Source organism: Caenorhabditis briggsae, assembly GCF_000004555.2.
Source record: "Caenorhabditis briggsae complete genome, chrIII, whole genome shotgun sequence".
Classification (NCBI taxonomy): Eukaryota; Metazoa; Nematoda; class Chromadorea; order Rhabditida; family Rhabditidae; genus Caenorhabditis; species Caenorhabditis briggsae.
The window spans coordinates 3,198,875-3,217,486 of record NC_013490.2 but is presented as its reverse complement, the minus strand read 5'-3'; the positions used below and the strand labels follow the sequence as shown (position 1 = coordinate 3,217,486).

At 37.5% G+C, this 18,612-nt stretch overlaps 4 protein-coding genes across 4 annotated transcripts; 1 reads left to right on the top strand and 3 right to left on the bottom strand.

The window, feature by feature from the left end:
• Positions 1-595: 595 nt before the first annotated feature.
• Positions 596-2,883, bottom strand: CBG21101 (the record flags this gene model as incomplete). Its single annotated transcript, XM_045243535.1, has 3 exons — positions 596-769; positions 1,585-2,044; positions 2,657-2,883. The coding sequence occupies 3 exons, from the start codon at positions 2,881-2,883 to the stop codon at positions 596-598; spliced, it is 861 nt and encodes a 286-aa protein (XP_045097257.1).
• An 854-nt stretch (positions 2,884-3,737) lies between these two features.
• Positions 3,738-10,141, top strand: Cbr-abcf-3 (the record flags this gene model as incomplete). The annotated part of the gene is made up of 5 exons (XM_002642679.1): positions 3,738-3,806; positions 4,797-5,546; positions 6,860-7,446; positions 8,480-8,971; positions 9,901-10,141. The coding sequence occupies 5 exons, from the start codon at positions 3,738-3,740 to the stop codon at positions 10,139-10,141; spliced, it is 2,139 nt and encodes a 712-aa protein (XP_002642725.1).
• Positions 10,142-10,493: 352 nt separating this feature from the next.
• On the bottom strand, positions 10,494-12,961 carry CBG21099 (the record flags this gene model as incomplete). Its single annotated transcript, XM_002642678.1, has 4 exons — positions 10,494-10,592; positions 10,952-11,069; positions 11,199-11,364; positions 12,811-12,961. The coding sequence occupies 4 exons, from the start codon at positions 12,959-12,961 to the stop codon at positions 10,494-10,496; spliced, it is 534 nt and encodes a 177-aa protein (XP_002642724.1).
• Positions 12,962-14,597: 1,636 nt separating this feature from the next.
• Positions 14,598-15,771, bottom strand: CBG21098 (the record flags this gene model as incomplete). Its single annotated transcript, XM_045243534.1, has 3 exons — positions 14,598-14,808; positions 15,420-15,501; positions 15,585-15,771. The coding sequence occupies 3 exons, from the start codon at positions 15,769-15,771 to the stop codon at positions 14,598-14,600; spliced, it is 480 nt and encodes a 159-aa protein (XP_045097258.1).
• Between the last annotated feature and the right edge of the window lie 2,841 nt (positions 15,772-18,612).

Genomic DNA, 18,612 nt, shown 5'->3' with positions numbered 1-18,612 from the left:
TCAGCGAAAACGTCACCAGCGAGGAGGACATGTATCAGTAATAATTAGTTGTGATTTTCTGGGTTTTTGGTCGAATAAAATACAATTTTTCCAGGGATTTTTGACACAGGAAATTTTCAAAAATTGGCCAATTTTTAGGGGGGAATGCTTAAAAATTTATATCCAGACAAAAAAAAGAAGAAACCAAAGAAAGGGGAAACGGGTGACAGAAGGGGCAGAAAAAACCATAGAGAAAAGGGAAAAAGGGGGCGGGGCTTCATAGAAAAACCGTAGAAAAAATCGACAAAAAACGGGGGAAATGACCTTGAAAATCGGCGATTTTTTCCGATAATTTTTGAGGGTCAAATTGCTGTTTTTGCCTCAAAAAAATTGGTGAAAAATCTCGGGATTTCTCGATTTCAATCTATAGAAAATTGTCGATTTTTTGAGCACAAAAAATGTGAAAAACGGGGACCAAAAAATGATAGGGAAAAAAGAGACAAAACAAGTTGATAAGGGGGACGTACTTATAGATAGAAAAAAAAGAAACACTACTAACCAAGAAAGCGGGTAACACAGAGTGCTCGAAAAAAAAAAGAAGGAATTTTTGAATCAATTAGGCCTGTGTCTTCCTCAAATGCGGTGGAACGTACGATCCACTTTTTGGTGCTCCTAGATTCGAAGCTGGAGCAGCAGATGGAGTAGCAGCTGGCTCCGAACGTGTTGGAGCTGGTCCAGTCGAGCTGAGCATGCTCTGAAAATTTTTGAAGGCTTTAGCAGGATTTTTTGGCTAGTTTTGCCTGTTTTAGGTCATTTTAGGCTCCGCTACGTGGGAAGAAGCTCCGCCTACTTTTGACGAATTTAGCTCGTTTTTGAGGATGTTTTGAGGTCATGTTGAAAATTCCAATGAGGCTCCACCCCCTTTTGATTGCTTGTTTTTGAATTTTTCGACTCCGCCCATTTTCTGAAGATCTGACTGGCTCCGCCCACTATTTAGGGGTACAGATAGGCTCCGGCAAAATTATCTTCAAAAATCTTTTGGTCACAATTTTTGGCCAATTTTGGAAATTCGAAAGAGGCTCCGCCCACTTTTTTTCGGGGTGAAACTATGATTTTCAGCTCAAAATACTCGTTTTTCGGAGATTTTAACTTTGAAAAAATTGAATTTTTCTGTTTTTTTTTGAAAGAAATTACAGCTTTTTTGTAATTTCAGTCTGAAAATCTCGATTTTTAACTAGAAAAATGTCAATTTTTGGCATTTTTATCTGCAATTTCCGATATTTTCAACTATTCTCACTAGTCAGTACAAATCTAGCTCCAGAAGCGAGACTGGGAAGTCTGGAACATCGAAACAAAAAAAAGTTCATTTTTTCTCTAATACCTCTAATAGAAGGGCACCCGAATTGCAAACTTTGAGAAAATGTATCTAGGTTCCTGTAAAAGATATCAAAAAGTGGCCAATTGATAAAGCGTTTATCATAATATCACAAACACTTTATCAGTTAGCCGTAATTTGTTATCTTGCATAGAAATCGAGATATATGGGATCGACAGTAGGCCCTGCTATTAGAGGTTTAAGAATCAAAAAATCTCATTATCGCTTACCTTGGCAGCAGCGAGAGCACTCTCACGTCCACTTCCCGAAATCGTAGTATAGGCTCTTGGTGGTCCGCTTGACGATGGTCCAGTGTTGCTACTCATTCCACTTCCAGCCTTCACCCATCCACCGGCGCCTTTTCCTTCCTCCTTCTTGACTTTTTCAATTTTACTAGCATCCGCCAACGACGGGAACGCCGCATCACTGCTCATATCGAAGTTAGCAGCTGGTCCACGTGGTCGATAAACTCCTCCCGTCGTTTTTCTGAGTGCTGGTGGCTTATAAGCAGCAGCCATTGCCTTATCAGAGATTGTCACTGCCTGTTCAGTCTCCTCGGACGCCTTCTTTTCAGAGCTCACTTGTCCCCAGGTCTTTGTTTCGTGGGCCTCACGATCTTCGTGTTCCTCGACGTTAACTTGATCTTGCTCACTTTCAAGACCCATATCCTTGATTCTGAGTCCTTCGAGTCTGAAAATAGTACATTTTAGGAGGTGGATATTTGATATTGAGTGAAGATTTTGGCTCAAAACGCGTCAGAAACGGCAAATTTTCAAGTTTTACAAGTGAAAAATTGGTATTCAGAGCATTTAGGAGCAATTTCTGAATTTTTGGCTAGAATTATGGAAAAATCGGCGGTTTTAACCCAATTTTCAGCTTTAAACCTTAAAAAATTGGTGTATTTTCAAATTCGGCGGTTTTTAGCCTAAAATTGACAATTTTCAGCTCTAAACTAGTGATTTTTAGCCCTGAAATTGACGATCTTCAGGCTAAAATTAACGATTTTGGGCTAGAAATTGACGATTTCCAGCACTAAAATTAGCTATTTCTAGTTTAATATTGGTGATTTTCAGCACAAAATTGACATTTTTCAGCCCGAAAATGGCGGTTTTAAGCTCAAAATTGAAAATTTTCTGACCAAAAATCGAATTTTCAACACTCGTCGACATAGACTCAATCTGGTCCGATTTCAAGCAAATCGAGTAGCTTTTGGGGCACTAAAGATGCCGAAAAACCCGATTTTTATAACTTTTACAGGTCAAAAATTAGTTTTTAGAGTCGAAAATAGACTTTTTGGCTCACCTTCCCTGACTCTCTCCATACTCGATCCATTCGCTCTCCTCAGTTTGACTCTGAGCCTTCTCTTCCTCTTGTCCTCGCTTCTCAACCTGTTCTTCTGGCTCATGCTCATATTCCTCTTGTCGCTTGGCTCTTCGCTCCAGCGCCTGACCGACTTCCTCGATTTTGACGGCCGTCTTCTTCTTTTTGTCCTTTTTCTTGGCGAAAAATGCGCTCAAATCGTCGCTCATTTTGGCTGAGGGTAGCTGAAAAAAATTATTTAAATATAATTTTTTGGCCTAAAATTCGGGAAAAAAGGAGAAAAATTGGGAAAAAATTAATATAAACCAGGTGGAAACTGTGCAGAGAGACCCTGCGCACAGAGAACGATCGACACAATCAACTGGAACGCACTGAAAATGGGAAGAGAACGCGACGCGGCACGCAACGCGCGCACCGTGGCGGATGGTTGACAGAAATTGGCGCCGGAAATCGTGGAAATGAGGGAATTTATGGTGGAAAATGAGTTTTAAGTGTTTCGCCACCTAATTTTTCAAAAAATTCAGCTAGAAAATTGCGAAATTTGGCTGAAAATTGTCTGAAAAAATCCGGTTTCGCAACAAAAAACCAAAAAAAAGAGAATTTGCGAAACGCGCCAAGATGGATACTGACGCATTTCCAGATCCCTTGGCGCAAAACTCGTTTTTCAATAATATTTTTCCATTTTTTCAGGATTTTTCAACGATTTCTAAATTAAATCAAAGGGAATTTCAAAGTTTTTAATATTAAAAAAATTGCCGATTTTTTCTCCATGTCGCAAAACCAATATCAATAAATTTGACCCCGAAAAATTGGGATTTTTAGGCCTCTCTGTGTATGCTAGAGGAATCGCGCTTGGTGGACGAGCTAACCGCTTCTGTGATATCTGATCAGACGTATTATCTGCTGCTGATTCCAAGTCTCATTCCGGTTTTTATCGTCTTTCATTTCTTTATCTGGCTGGGTAAGAGAGTCTCTCTCTTAGAGAGAATTAGAGAAAAAGAAGGAAATTCCCATTTTTTTTGTTTTTTAGGTAACGAATTCTTCGTGAACAACTAGAGAAGCAATGGCGAACGTCGAAGCGATTCCTGGCTATTTGACAGCCACTTTTCCAACGCTTCCAATTGAGATCAAGGTGTGGAAGAGGAAAAGTGACTAAATAGATAAAAGAATAATAGATAAAAATAGATAAAAGCACACTAAGAAAGAACCGAAACTAAGTAAAAATCGCCTGAAATTTGCTGAAATCAACCGAAAATCGCTAAAAGTGATGTAAAATCAGCAAAAATCCTATCTAGTAAAAATTTTCTTTAAAAAACAATTTCCGGCCTAAAAAACTGGAAAATCATCATTTTAAGTTCAATTTTCAGCTTTGAAACCTAATTTTCAGCCCAGAAATCATGAAATTTGACTTTAGAAAGCACTTTTTCGGCTCTAAAAGTTTGCATTTTTGGCGACCGAAAATAACTGAAAATTCAATGTTTAAAACCTGATTTTTCAGCATGAAAGGCTAATTTTTGACCTAGAAGCTCTCAAAAAATCGAAATTTCCCTTCAAAAATCAGTGAAATTGGCCATTTTTAGCCCTATAATTGACGATTTTTGCCTTAAATTAGTAATTATTAGTCTAAAAAAGGGGATTTTTAGCCGGAAATTGATGATTTTCAGCTTAAAATAGTAGTTCGTTTTCAGTTCTAAAACTGACGATTTTAGCCCAAAAATTGATGATTTTCAACATAAAATTGATGATTTTTAGCTTAAAAATTGGTGATCTTTCAGCTTAAAATTGGTATTCTTTGCCGTTAAATTGGTGATTTTTCGTCTAAAATTCATGATTTTCAACCAAAAATTTCATAATTTTGAGTCTAAATTGCCGAATAAATGACATTTTAAGCCTAAAATAGATAGCTCATACCCTAAGGTTGGTGATTTTCAGCTCAAAATTAGTGGTTTTAAGCTCTAAAATTGGTGATTTTCGGCTCAAAATTGGTAATTTTCAGCCCTTAAAATGATGATTTCAAGCACCAAATTGGTATTTTTGCTATTTTAAAACCCAGGAAAACGCAATAATCGAAATTTCACCTCAAAAAATTTTTCAACTCAAAAAAAACCACTATTTTCTTCAGGACTACGTCTCCGCAATCCTCAAGGAGAATTCCGATGAGATCACGTCTCTGGACGAAGTCATGGACGCCGTCGGCGAACATCTCCAAGCCTCCGTCGAGAATCTGTGCGAAGTAGGCGCCCAAAACGCGTGTCAACAGCTTCTGAAGCTCCTCCACGGTGATAATCTTCCAAAAGTGGTGAAACAACAAGAAGCAACCACAAAACGACTCGAACAAACTGTGGATATGGCCGCTGTCGACCAGAATTTCGATGCTTTATCGAGTATTTGGAAGGTTCAAACTAGAGACACACCGACTATCGTTGATAAGAAAAAGCTGGCGAAGGCGGAGGATCGAGCAGCAGCGAAGGCGGAAGCTAGAGCTGATGCTCCTGTCGAGAGGAAGAAAAAGAAGAATGAGCCATCGGCAACGGCGTCGCAGGCACCGATTAGGGATTCAGGAGCACGAGGAGCCAATGCGAAGGATATTAAGTTGGAAAGTGTGGATATTTCAATTGGAACCAAGCAGTTGCTATCATGTGCGGATGTTACGATGGCTTACGGTAGAAGATATGGATTGGTGGGAAGAAATGGAATTGGAAAAACGACACTGCTCAAAATGATCTCCAGTAAACAGCTGAAAATCCCGTCGGGGATTTCAATGTTGTCTGTGGAGCAGGAGGTTGAGGGAGATGATACGCTGGTGTTGGATGCCGTGTTGATGTCAGATACCAAGAGACAGACTCTGATTGATCGGGAGAAGACGTTGCAGGTAAGAGGCTCTCACCGTGAGGAGCTTCCTGAGGATGAGAGAATGGAAAAAAGGCGTAAAATTTCCTGTAATTAGCTTAAAATAGGCTGAAAATGAATGAAAAATCCCTGAAAATCGGTTCAAAATAGCCGAATATTGAGTGAAAATGACGAAAAAAGATGAAAAAAATCATAGAAAATTGGCTTAAAATAGCTAAAATACGCTGAAAATCAGGAAAAAATGATGAAAACTGGCTTAAAATAGCCGAAAATGGACTCTGAATCACTAAAAAGGATGTAAAAATCGTGAAAAATAGCTTAAAATCAACTGAAAATGAGGAAAATTGGGTTAAAATTGTCTAATATTGAATTTCTAAGATTTAGAAAATTTGAAATTCTGAAAATTGGAAATCATGATATTTTGAGATTCGGAAATTCAAAAGTCTGAAAATCTTAGATTCTGAATTTCTGAAGATTTGGAGTTCTGAAGTTCTGAAATTCTGACATGTGAAATTTCAAAATTCGGAATTTCGAAAATTGGAGATTCTGAAATTCTGAAACTGAAGATTCTGAATTGCTAGAATTCTGGAGTTCCGAAATCCAAAATTCGGGAAAGCTTCGATTCTGGAATTCTGAATTTTGGAATTTTGAGATTAAAAGATTATGAAAGTCAGCATTTCTGGAGTTCTGTAAATCCTAAATTCTGAGATTCTAAACGACTGAAATTTTGAAAGTATAAGATTCTGGGAATTCTGGTTTACGGAAAGCTGGATCTTTGGAATCCTGAGATTCTGAAACTCTAAGATTCTAAGATTTTGAGATTCTAGTATTCTCAACTTCTAAGAATCTGAAATTCCTGAATCCAAACATCTGATACATAAGATTCTAAAATCCCAAATTTCAAAATTCAAAATTCGAATTTCTGAAAACTAGATATTCTAAAAGTCCGGTTTGTGACGTTCTGAAATTCTGAGATACTGAATATCTGAAAATGTTAGATTCTAAGGTTCTGAAATTCTCAGATTCTGAAACTCTGAAATTTGATATTCTGAACGTCGAAGCTTTTGAGATTCTGAAATTCTGTGATTCTAAGGTTTTGAAAGTTACAGAATCGGAAATTTCGAGATTCTGGAATTCTGAAACACTTGAAATCCCAATTAAATTGACACTCAAATTTCTGAAAATTCGAGATACTGAATTCTGGATATCCAGTACTCAAAATTCTGAAATTTCTGGCATTTCGAAACTCTGTGATTCTGAGATTTTGGAAATTACACATTCACAAATCTTGAGATCTCAAGATTTTGAAAATTTTCAACCAAATTTTTTTTTCAGTCCCGCCTCAACAAGGACAGTATCACCGACGCTGAAAAAACCAAATGGAATGATGAGTTATCGAAGCTCTACGTCGAAATGGAAGCCCTTCAACTGGACAAAGCGCCCGCCCGTGCTTCTTCCCTCCTCTACGGTCTTGGATTCACTCCAGATGAGCAGAAACGACCGACGAAGGAGTTCTCAGGAGGATGGAGAATGCGTGTGGCTCTTGCCAGAGCTCTATTCGTTAAACCTGATCTTCTATTGCTTGACGAACCGACGAACATGTTAGATATGAGAGCAGTTTACTGGTTGGAAGGACATTTACAAGGATGGGAAGGAACAATTCTCACCGTCTCTCACGATCGTAAATTCCTGAATGAGATTTGTACGGATATTGTGCATTTGCACACGAGAAGACTGGATCATTATAAAGGAAACTACGATCAGTTTGAGAAGACGATGAAGGAGAAGCTGACACAACAGCAAAGAGAGTACGAGGCGCAGCAATCACTCAGACAGCACACTCAGGAATTCATTGACAAGTTCCGCTATAATGCCAAGCGAGCGCCGATGGTTCAGTCGAGAATTAAGATGTTGGAGAAGTTGTGAGTCTTTTTTTTTGGGTGGATAGCCGCTGAAAAATAGTTAAGAGCCACTAAAAATGAAGGAAATAGTGGAATTGTGAGCGGAAAAAGTGATTTTTTGGCTCATTTCCAGCTCAAAAGTTGCTAATTTTTGGCAAAAAACTGCTGATTGTTAGCAGCTCTGAAATTAGTGATTTTCAGCCTGGAGCTAAAATGTGATACTTCACAGCATTAAAATAGAGGTTTTCAGCCTAAAAATGATGATTTTCAAGGTTAAGTTGATAATTTTCAGCCTTAAATTCGTGACATTAACCCTAATTTCAGCCACAAAATTGGCAATATTCGACCTAGAATTTGGTAATTTTCAGCCTAAAAATTAGTGATTTTCAGCCTGAAATTTGGTGATTTTCAGTCTGAAATTAACTAATGTTTAGTTCTGAAAACTTGTGATTTTTGCTTAAATTTGGTGATTTTTAGCCGCAAATTTGGTAGTTTACAGCCTAAAATAGGGAATTTTCGACCTAAAAGCACTTTTCAGCTCAAAATTAGGGATTTTTAACCTAAATGTCAGTAATTTTTAGCTGAAAATTAGTAATTTTCAGCGTAAAACTCAGTAATTTTCAGCTTAAAATCAGGGGGTTTTTAACCTAAATTTCAGTAATTTTGAGCTGAAAATTAGTGATTTTCAGCCTAAAATTCAGTAATTTTCAGTTTAAATCAGGGGTTTTTAAACTAAAAATTAGTGATTTTTAGCCTATGATTTGTGATTTTAACTCTGAAATTGGTGATTTTGAGCTGAAAACGAACTGCTTTAGCCTAAACGTGGCAATTCTAGCTTTTTTGAGCTCAGAAGCGTTTTGCTGGCTTTAATTGAGTCATTAACTCTGTAGTGCCGATTTCAGCATTTTTTGACATAGTATTGCTTATTTATCAAAAAATCATGTTTCTAAATGAAAAATCTCAAAAATTGCATTCAGCTGATGGGATTTCGGCTGAAATTCGACTTTTTTAAACCAACAAATCTTGAAAATCTCAAAAATCGTGATATTTTCAGACCAGTGCTACTTCCAGTCGAATTGGAATCGGACATCCACTTCAAGTTCCCAGAATGTGAAATTCTGAATAACCCCGTTCTCCAACTGGACGAGGTTTCCTTCCGCTACAACGACGATTCCCCATATCTGTTCCGAAAGCTGAATTTGGGAACTCATGCCAACTCGAGAATCTGTATTGTCGGAGAGAACGGTGCTGGTAAAACGACGCTTCTGAAGCTCCTCCTAGACGACCTCCAACCGACTGTCGGTCTCCGAAATGTGAATCGTCGTATTCGAATTGCCTACTTCACTCAGCATCACGTCGATCAACTGGATATGGAGACGTCGGCCATTGAGGTTCTCATGAAGAATCATCCGGGAAAGACCCAGGAGGACTATCGAGCAGCCCTGGGACGTTTCGGTTTGGCTGGTGATATGGCTCTGCAGAGTGTGGAGACGTTGTCTGGAGGACAGAAGTCCAGATTGGCTTTCGCGAATTTGGCACTCATGGCGTAAGTTTTTGGACGGAAGATTGATGTCAAAAATGATCAAAGAGTGGTCCAAAATCAGCAAAAAATGATTCAAAATCAGCTAAAAATTGTCCAAAGTGGGCTTAAATTGGCCTAAATTGGTCCAAAAATAGCTTAAAATGGTCTAGAATTTGTCAAAAATGGCCAAAAAGTATCCTGAAATGATCCAGAACGAGCCGAAAATTCCCCAAAGTTAGCCAAAAATGGTCCCAAATCAGTCAAAAATGATCTAATAGGAAGATTTTCTAAATTTCACACCGAAAAATCTGAAATTCCGCCCTGAAAGACAAAATGTTGACTCGAAAAATCTCAATTTTCGAGAGATTAGAAATTCCAACGGAGATTCCAGCATAAAAATCACAAAATTCGACGTAAAAATTTGAATTTTGGACCAAAAAATCTAAAATTTCAAGCCAAAAATTCTGAAATTCCGATCTAAAAATCGCGAATTTCAAGCTAAACATATGAATTTTTGACCGAAAAATGTCAAATTTCGAGCCAGAAATTCTGAATTTCGAGGCTAAAAAATGTACATTTTGAACCAAAAATTTCTTTTAAGGCCGAAAATTCGAGTTTTGGACCTAGAAATCTATATTTTGAGCTCTGAAATCTCAATGTTTTAGACCAGAAAATCTGAATATTCTATCTGAAAATCCCGTATTTATCTCATAAAAACCACAGCTTCAAATGTTGATTTTGAGCAATTTTTGGCCGATTTAGGATCATTTCAGAATACTTTTGCACCATTTTTGACAAATTTTAGACCATTTTAAGCTATTTTTTGGACCATTTCAGGCCAATTTACGCCCATTTTTGACTATTTCAAGCAGATTTTGAAGCACTTTAAACCGATTTGGGCAATTTTCTCCAGAAACCACTGGTGACTCAATTCACATACCTCAGTTTTGCAGACCCAACTACCTGATTCTCGACGAACCGACGAATCACTTGGACGTCGAAACCGTCGAAGCCCTGGGAAAAGCGTTGAATTCGTTCAACGGAGGCGTCGTTCTCGTTTCTCACGACGAGCAATTGATTGAATTGGTCTGTAAGGAGCTGTGGGTGGTCAAGGATCGAATGGTGACGACACTGGAGGGAGGACTCGAGGAATACCGGAAACAAGTCTACAAACAGCTTCAATTGGCTTCTTAATTAGCCCCTTTTTTGGCGTTTTTCAACCCCCGTAAATTTGAATTTCTCGGTTGCTTTTTTGACCCCCCATTATACATCAATTTCCCTGTTCGTTTAATTAATTTTGTGGTTTTTTACGGTTCTTTTTAAGTTAAAAAAATGATATATTAAAGCTATTTTTGAGCCTAAAACCACGCAAAAAATTTCTGAAATGTCCAGAAATCTCTGAATCAGACCTAAAAATCTTCAAAATCTTCAAAAAATCTGAAATTTTAATCTAAAAATCTCTGAATCTACCACCAAAAATGTGTTAATTTTCGAACCCAAAAATCTCTGAAAAATCCTTTATTTTAAATTTAAAAAGTTCAAAAAATTAAGAATGAGTAAGAGCTCTGGCCTGGAAAATGACACACAAGTCCTCCTTGGTGACGTCATCGTGGAGCAGGTACTCGAGTTGGTAGGGCTTGTCGTTCTGAAAAAAAAAATATTGATTTTTGGGTCAGAAATTTTGAACTTGGGGCTAAAAATTCTGAAATTTTGAGTCTGAAAATCTTGGAATTTTAATTTAAAAAAATCAAAATTCTGATCCCGAAATTTCGGTTTTTTCGGCTCAAATTTTTTATTCGAAATTTCAAATTCCCGCCAAATCAATTTTCGAAAAAAAAAAAATAAGATTTTTTTTCTGCCAAAATTCTGAAATTCTAGCCGGAAAGTCTCAAATTTTGATACCAAAAATTTGAATTTCCGGCTCAAAAAATCAAAATTTATCATTTTTTTTTTCAAATTTTCAAATTCCCGCCAAATCAATAACGCGCTCCACCGCGCGCAAACCTTCAACAAATTGATGATAGCTGGAGTGTCGGAGAAGTCCAGCTCCAAATTGACGACTTGGTTGTTTCCTGGCTTAATTGGGCACGGGACACCGTTGGAGCACGCGTCGATGTTGTTCCTTGAAAAATTAATGGGTTACTGTAGTTTTCAGAGGATTACTGTAGAATATTTGAGTTTTTTTGAATAGGCGAGAAACGACGAAAAATGGACGAAAATTGAGGTTTGAGGTGGACTACTGTAGACTTACAGTAATCCAAAAGTTGGTACGCTTGTCCATCCACAAGTATTTGGGTTCCAACTCCAAACCTTGATAGTTTGCTTCAATCCAGGGCTGGAATACGTGGATTTTGGGTCGTTGATGGTGGTGGCGATGAGAAGAGGTTCGGTAAGACGGATTGGGTATTCGTAGGTACCTAAAAATATGGATATTCTGAAAATGGAGAGAATTCGCTGAAAAATGAGCCGAAAATCATGGAAAACGGAGCATTTTGAGCGGAGATACGCGTCGTTGAAATTGGAGGAGCGAGAGAGTGTGGGAAAGGAGGAGACGCAGAGCACTCTAGCTAGAGTGTCTCGTTTCTCTGCGTCTCTCCGGAAACTTTAAAGGCTTATAACTCGGCTTAGAATAGTGCTAGAAACTTCTAGAGAAAACCAAAATGTCTAAAATTTGATGCTAGACAATATTAAGACAAGTACCTTCTGGAAAAATGATTTTCTGAAACTTCAAAAATTGGAATTTTGTGATTTTCAGGTTAGGGTTTTGTTAAACTAGTTCTGAGCTTCCAAACACACTTGGAATCAGTTTTCTAGCTATATTTAGAAGCGAGTTATGCGCCTTTAAACGATACGCCAGGAGACATAAGGAGAAAGGAAGAGACGCAGACAATCAGAGCACACTAGCTTCTCTGCGTCTCTCCAAAACTTCAAAGGCTCATAACTCGCTTCAAAATGAAGCTAGAACGAATTTGAAAAGACGACTCGAGCTGAAATTTTTAGCTTTACACTCTGAGAAGGAATCTTGTCAAAACGACGAAACTCTAGAGCTCCGAAATTTATTATTTTGAGAATCTTCAAATTTTAAAAATCGAACAAGATTGAGCTAGACCTGAGCTTGAAAATGCGCCTAAAATCAACTCTCTAGCTCTATTTTGAAGCGAGTTACGCGCCTTTGAAGGAAACAGCACTAGACACTACAGGAAAGGAGGAGACACAGAGAAACGAGACGCCTCTAGCTTCTCTGCGTCTCCCCAAAACTTCAAACGCCTATAACTTGGCTTAGAATAGAGCTAGAAAAGTTTTGAAAACGCAGAAATGTTTGAGATTTTAAGGGAAATCTTTTCAGAACAGTAGTTTCCAGAATAAGAAAGTTTCGAATTTCAAAAAAATTTGATAGAATTCACAGATTCCATTTATTTGATGAGGCTTGTTTTGAACTTCAAAATTCGCTTAAAATCAGTTCACTAGCTCTATTTTGAAGCGAGCTTTGTGCCTTCAAAGTTTCGGAGAGACGCAGAGAAGCTAGAGTGCCATGCTTGCCTGCGTCTCCTCTTTTCTCGTAGTGTCTAATGGTGTGTTCTTTAAAGGCGCATAACTTGCTTCAAAATAGAGCTACAGCGTTGATTTAGAGCGCATTTTGATTATGAAAACAAGGGCAATCGAGTGAATATAAAATTTGATACTTTTGGAAATTTTTGAAGTACGTTTTTATTTTCAAAAACTTTCTATAAAAATTTGAAAATGTCATTTTGATCACGCTTGTTATGTGCTTCAAAATGAGCCTAAAATTAACTCTCCACGCCTTCTTCAAAGCGAGTTATGCGCCTTTAAACCCAAAAGTCCAGTAGGGCGCATTTGCATACCCTTCTTATCCGTTGGATTCACATTAGTGACCATAACCGGCCCACTGGAACATTGCCACCAGGTAACCTTCGTTTCGGTACTATTCGGCCACGTGTCACATGCCGACGAGAGAGCAACCAAGGAGAGGAGACACAGACAACGAGAGAGCATCCTCTGGAAATACAGGGGGTTACTGTAGGCGCCTTTAAACCGATATTTTGAGCAGGGAATAATTTTCAAAAAGCGAAAATGAAGGTTTTCTTGCAACAGGAAAAGAAGAAGAAGAGCAGAAGTAATCAAATTATCAGTGGTGATAAGGAAAAGAGCACATGGCTGAAAATTTCAGAAAAACCACGTTTTTTTTATTGGGGGACATAAAAAACGGTGCTAAACAGTTTGGGAGGAACTGTACCGGGTGTTGTATTCCGGAATTGTAAAAAAATCAAACATTTAAAGAGTTATAAACTTTGAGGAATATTCAAACTTATTGGGTTTTATGTTTTTCAGATTGGCCTTGTTTTCAGCATCAGAATGAGCCCAAAATGAAATTCCTACGTCTATTTTAAGCCAAGTTATGCGCCTTTAAAGGGAAAAGAGGAGACGCAGATAAGCAGAGCGCTCTCGTTTCTCTGCGTCTCTTCGAAACTTTAAAGGCGCATAACTCGCTTCAAACTAAGCGTAGGGAGTTAATTTTAGGCGCATTTTGAAGCACTGAACAAGCCTAATCAAAGAAATGCAGTATTGGCACAAAAAATTACCAAATTCGAGAATTTTGGTAATTTGAAAATTTATGTGGCGAAAAAATTTGGCTTGACATTCCAAGCATTTCTGTGTTTTCAAAACTTTTCTAGCTCTATTCCAAGCCGAGTTACAAGGCTTTGAAGTTTCGGAGAGACGCAGAGAAGCTAGAGTGCTCTGCTTGCCTGCGTCTCCTTCTTCTCCATGGTGTCTCGTTGTGTTTTCTTTAAATGATCATAACTTGCTTCAAAATACAGCTGTAGAGTTGATTTTTAATGCACTTTGAAGCTGAATATAGGGCAAACAGCATGATCGGAATTTTCATATGTTTTGAGAGTTTAAAATCAGATTTTATCAATGGGGTTTTCATAGAAAGATTGTGCATAAAATTCTGTCCATTTCTTCGTTTTTAAAACTTCTCCAGCACCATTCTAAGCCGAGTTATAAGCCTTTGAAGTTTCAGAGAGACTAGAGTCGTCTTGTTGTCTGCGTCTCACCCCTTTTCATAGTACCTCATAGCGTTTCTCTAAAAGGTCAAAATTCAAATTTTGAAATTTCAAAATTTTGCTTTCCAGAACGAATTTATATTAATAAAATCTGCCATACAATTTTAGACATTTTGGTTTTCTCTAGAACTTTCTAGAATTTCTCTAAGCCGAGTTATGAGCCTTTAAAGTTTTAGGAGAGACGCAGAGAAGCTAGATTTGTCTGCGTCTCCTCCATTCTGCTACTCCCTCGCTCTTCCAAAGCGTATCTCTGCTCAAAATGCTCCATATTCAATTATTTTTAGCTCATTTTTCAGCAATTTTTCTGTATTTTCTGCGTCTTTTGTTCTCTGGATGACAGTTCTGAATGTTTGATGCCTAGTGGTTTCTGTTAGCTTATCATCAAATTTGTGAAAGTTTGGCAACATTTTCTTGTGTATGTACATTGAAAAAAATCTAAAAGTTATGTACAAAAATTTTTATTAGTGTGTCAGATTTAATTACCCCGTGTTATAATGCAAGAAAACAAGGAAAAAAATATAGCAATTAAAGCACAACTTCAGGAATCTTCCGGAATCTTCCATTTACTGAAGGAACGCCCACGCTTGGACCATCATACAGGCATCGTCTCCAGATGTGTTATCATGAAGCATGTACTCCAATTGATATGGCTGATTATCCTTCAAAAGCGAAATGATCTGCTCGAATTGTGTGAAATCGATGACGACGTCGAGCTCTTGGTTTCCTGGCCTCACTGGGCATGGAACTCCATGGTCGCAGGCGGAGAGATCCTTTCTGAAATTTTGAAATGTTGATGATAAGAACAAGCAAAAAATTTGAGGTCGACTGGTTTTTAGTAGAACTTTGTAGCGTTATTTTGAAGCGAGTTATGATGGATTAAAGCTTGAAGAGACGCAGAGAAGCAGAGGGACTGCTTGTCTGCGTCTCCTCCTTTTTCATAGTGCCTGACGTCGTTTAATTTCAAAGGCGCATACCTAACTTGATTCAAAATAGAGCTAGTTGATTTTAGGCGCATTTTGAAGCTCAGAACTAGCTTATCTAAGCTTGCACAAAAACTTGCAAAGAAGTTTTCAAAAATGTCGAATGTTGAAGCTTTAGAATAATGTTATCCTGGAAGAATGTAGTCTAGAAACGTTGAGCAAAAAATTTCAGCTCGATTGGTTTTTACTAGAACTTTCTAGCATTATTCTAAGCCGAGTTATGAGCCTTTAAAGTCTTGAAGAGACGCAGAGAAGCTAGAGTTGTGTGCGTCTCCTCATTTCTCATACTCTCTCGCTCAACCAACTTCAACAACTCTGCTCAAAATGCTCCGTTTTTAATAATTTTTGGCTCATTTTTTAGCAAATTTTTAGCTTTTTCAGAAAATTACAAAATCCAAAACTTACAAAAGTCCAAGAGTTGGAATTGAGGACCAGGTGCATCCAGCCCATCCTCCGTACTTCCACAAGTTGACAGTGTTACGAAGGGCTGGCTTGACATAGGTGTTCTTTGGATTAATGATTTGAGTCTTGACGACGATTGGTTTGCTCAAATGGATTGGGTACTCGTACTGGTTCCAGTTGAGTCATATGGAGTGGCATTCAAGAATTGCACTGGTCCACTGTTGCATTGCCACCAATGCATTTGTTTATCGGTTCCGTTTGGTGCGGCGCAGTTGTCCAATTGGGCAACTGGCACGACGAATGATTGAACGGCAAGGACGAGGGCAACCGAGAGACAGACGCACCGGAGAAGCATGGCTGGAAAATTGAATATTCTTTGTATTTTCAAAATTTAAAAAAAAGCAATAGATAGAGCGTAGAATTCTCTACAATTCTGCGTTTTCAAAACTTTTCTAGCTCTACTCCAAGACGAGTTATGAGCTTTTGAAGTTTCGGAGAGACGCAGAGAAGCTAGAGTGCTATGCTTGTCTGCGTCTCTCCTAAAACTTCCAAGGCTTATAACTCGGCTTAGAATAGCGCTAGAAAAGTTTTGAAAGCGCAGACATGTTTGAAATTTCAAACATTTCTTTTGATCGCAAAAGATCAAGAACTCGAAAAAAATTCGGAAAAATGTCATTTTGGGTTGGCGTCAAAAAAAAGTTATTCTCGTTTGACACTGATAAGAGTATGAAAACTTGAAGTTTAATGATTGAAGAACACTGAACAGGATAGAATGAATGAAGGGGGAATTAGGAAACTTTCGAAAAGTAAAATTTGAAACTTTGAAAAGTTTTAATTCTTGTGAATCTTTTTTGAATTTATCAGATTCCTCAAAATTTGACACAAATCTGTGTTTTCAAAAGTTCTCTAGCTCAATTTTAAAGCGAGTTATGAGCCTTTGAAATTCAGTGAGAGACGCAGAGAAGCGAGAGAGGGCGATTGTCTGCGTCTCCTCGTTTCCCACAGCGTCTAGTTGTTTTTTCTTTAAAGGCGCATCACTCAAAATAAAGCTAGAGAATTGTTTTTTGTTGCATTTGGAAGCTAAAGAGATGGTTAACACAATGATATAAAATTTGAATTGCTCACTGTTTGAGGAAAATTGGGAAAGCCTACAGTTTAAGGAAAAACTCATGTTTCGAAACTTTTCCTCTACTGTTGACCGAATTTATCTCGGTTGCTATTGAAGATATCAAAAAGAGGCTAATTATGAAAATATTTTTGAAATTATGTTAAATATTTTATCAGTTAAATTTTTTTTAGATATCTTCAGCAAGAAGCGAGATAAATTGGCTCAAAGTTAAGAGGTCGGCAGCCAGTCTCGTAGCTCAGGAAGCGTCAACTTTTGAGAACAATTATCTCGATTCCTATGAGAGATATCAAAAATTTGTCAACTGATAAAACATTGATAATATTATGATAAATATTTTGTCAGTTGACCACTTTTTGATAGCTTTCACAGGAAGCAGGATAAACTGGCTCAAACTTTGAACCTCTAAATAAAGAGCACTAAAGCTATTGGTTCGAATTGGTTTGAAGTTAATGGCCAATTTTATTCATCTATAGTTATCAGTAGAGCACATTTACACTATGAAAAAGAGGTAAAAAACTACATTTTCATCTTTCAAATGCCCGTTCTATATATACCAATCCCATTCAGAATCTCCTCCCTTTTTTTGTCCTCCCACTCCTTCTTTTTCAGCATGTCCGTGTTTCATTCCTTATCACTGATTTCCCTTATTACGTAGTTGATTGAGTTGAAGGAGATGCAAACACGTGCGCTATCACGGTCACATCGTCCTTGACTTTTATTTTTTGGACAGGCACAAGAAAGACAAGACTCTGAAAATTCTTGGAGAAGGAGAATGTCCGGTTGTCAGTGATAAGCTGATAAGAAGAGGAAAAGAGGATTTTCAGATTTTCAGAGATTTTCAGAGTTCCGCATTTTCTTGTCAATGTCGAAAAGTTTGTTATCAGTGGGAAACTTGATCACTGATCAAACGGAATTTTGAAGTTTTCAAGAGAGAAAAAGTTTTAAATTTTAAAAATAGGCCTGAAAACTGAATGTACTATTGCAAATTAGATATGCCTATGCTTTGAAAGTATGTTCTAAAAGTACATTATATTTTCATGAAAAAAGTTACTCAATTTTTGAAAATTTTAAGCTAATACATGCAGCTAAAAGATGACAATTTCCGTTTTAAACTTGACTATTTTTGACTATTTTTCGACCTCCTACAAAATGTTTTCAACATTCCTCAATTTGTCTGAAAATTTGAGACCATAGTAAACACAAATAGAGCTTCATTTTTGTAGTTGACAATTTTTTGCCAGCTACCGTAGTTTTAGAGTTATCCGTCTTTAAAGTTTGCGCGCTCCCCTCTCATTGGCGCCGCTTTAAAGTTGCATATCTCAAAAACTACAGTAGCTACCAGAAGTTGTAAACTGTCAAAATGTGTTAAATTTAATTTCTCACATGTTTGCAGTTAACAACTTTTTTGATAGCTACTGTAGTTTTGAAGATATGCGCCTTTAAAGATAGGGTACCCTCTATTTGGGCGCCTCCCACAGGCAAAGAGACGCGCCAACTTTAAAGACGCATATCACAAAAACTAACAAAGATATAGTAATTTTGTAAACCAGCAAAATGTGTAAAATTTTATGTTGAGTAACTTTATAGTTGACAGATTTTTAATAGCTAATTTGGTTTTGGAGATATGCGCCTTTGAAGACAGCGTGTCACTGAGAGGGCGCAGAAACCGCTTATCTTTAAAGGCGCATATCTCAGTTTACGGTAGTTAGAAAAAAAAAATGCTAGTTACATAAATCAAGCTCTATTTTTGTTAAATTCATTTATTCTTGTACTAGTCCATTCTGAAATTCCTGCCACCAAATAGTTCTCTTATCTCCTTTCAAAATTTCGAATGACCATGATTTCTGCTTCCCAACGGAAGTATAATAAGGTCGGCCTGAACTATTTAAATTTTTCATGATAATTCTGCTCCCTGTTTACTTTTCGTTGTTTGTTGCTTGATTAAAACAGACAAGAATGTAGTACAATAGTTTTGCAGAACAAAAAATCATCGTTTTTGATCTATCAGCAACTTTGACCCAGTTCATCTCTGTTCTTGTAAGAGATATCAGAAAGTGGTCAACTGAC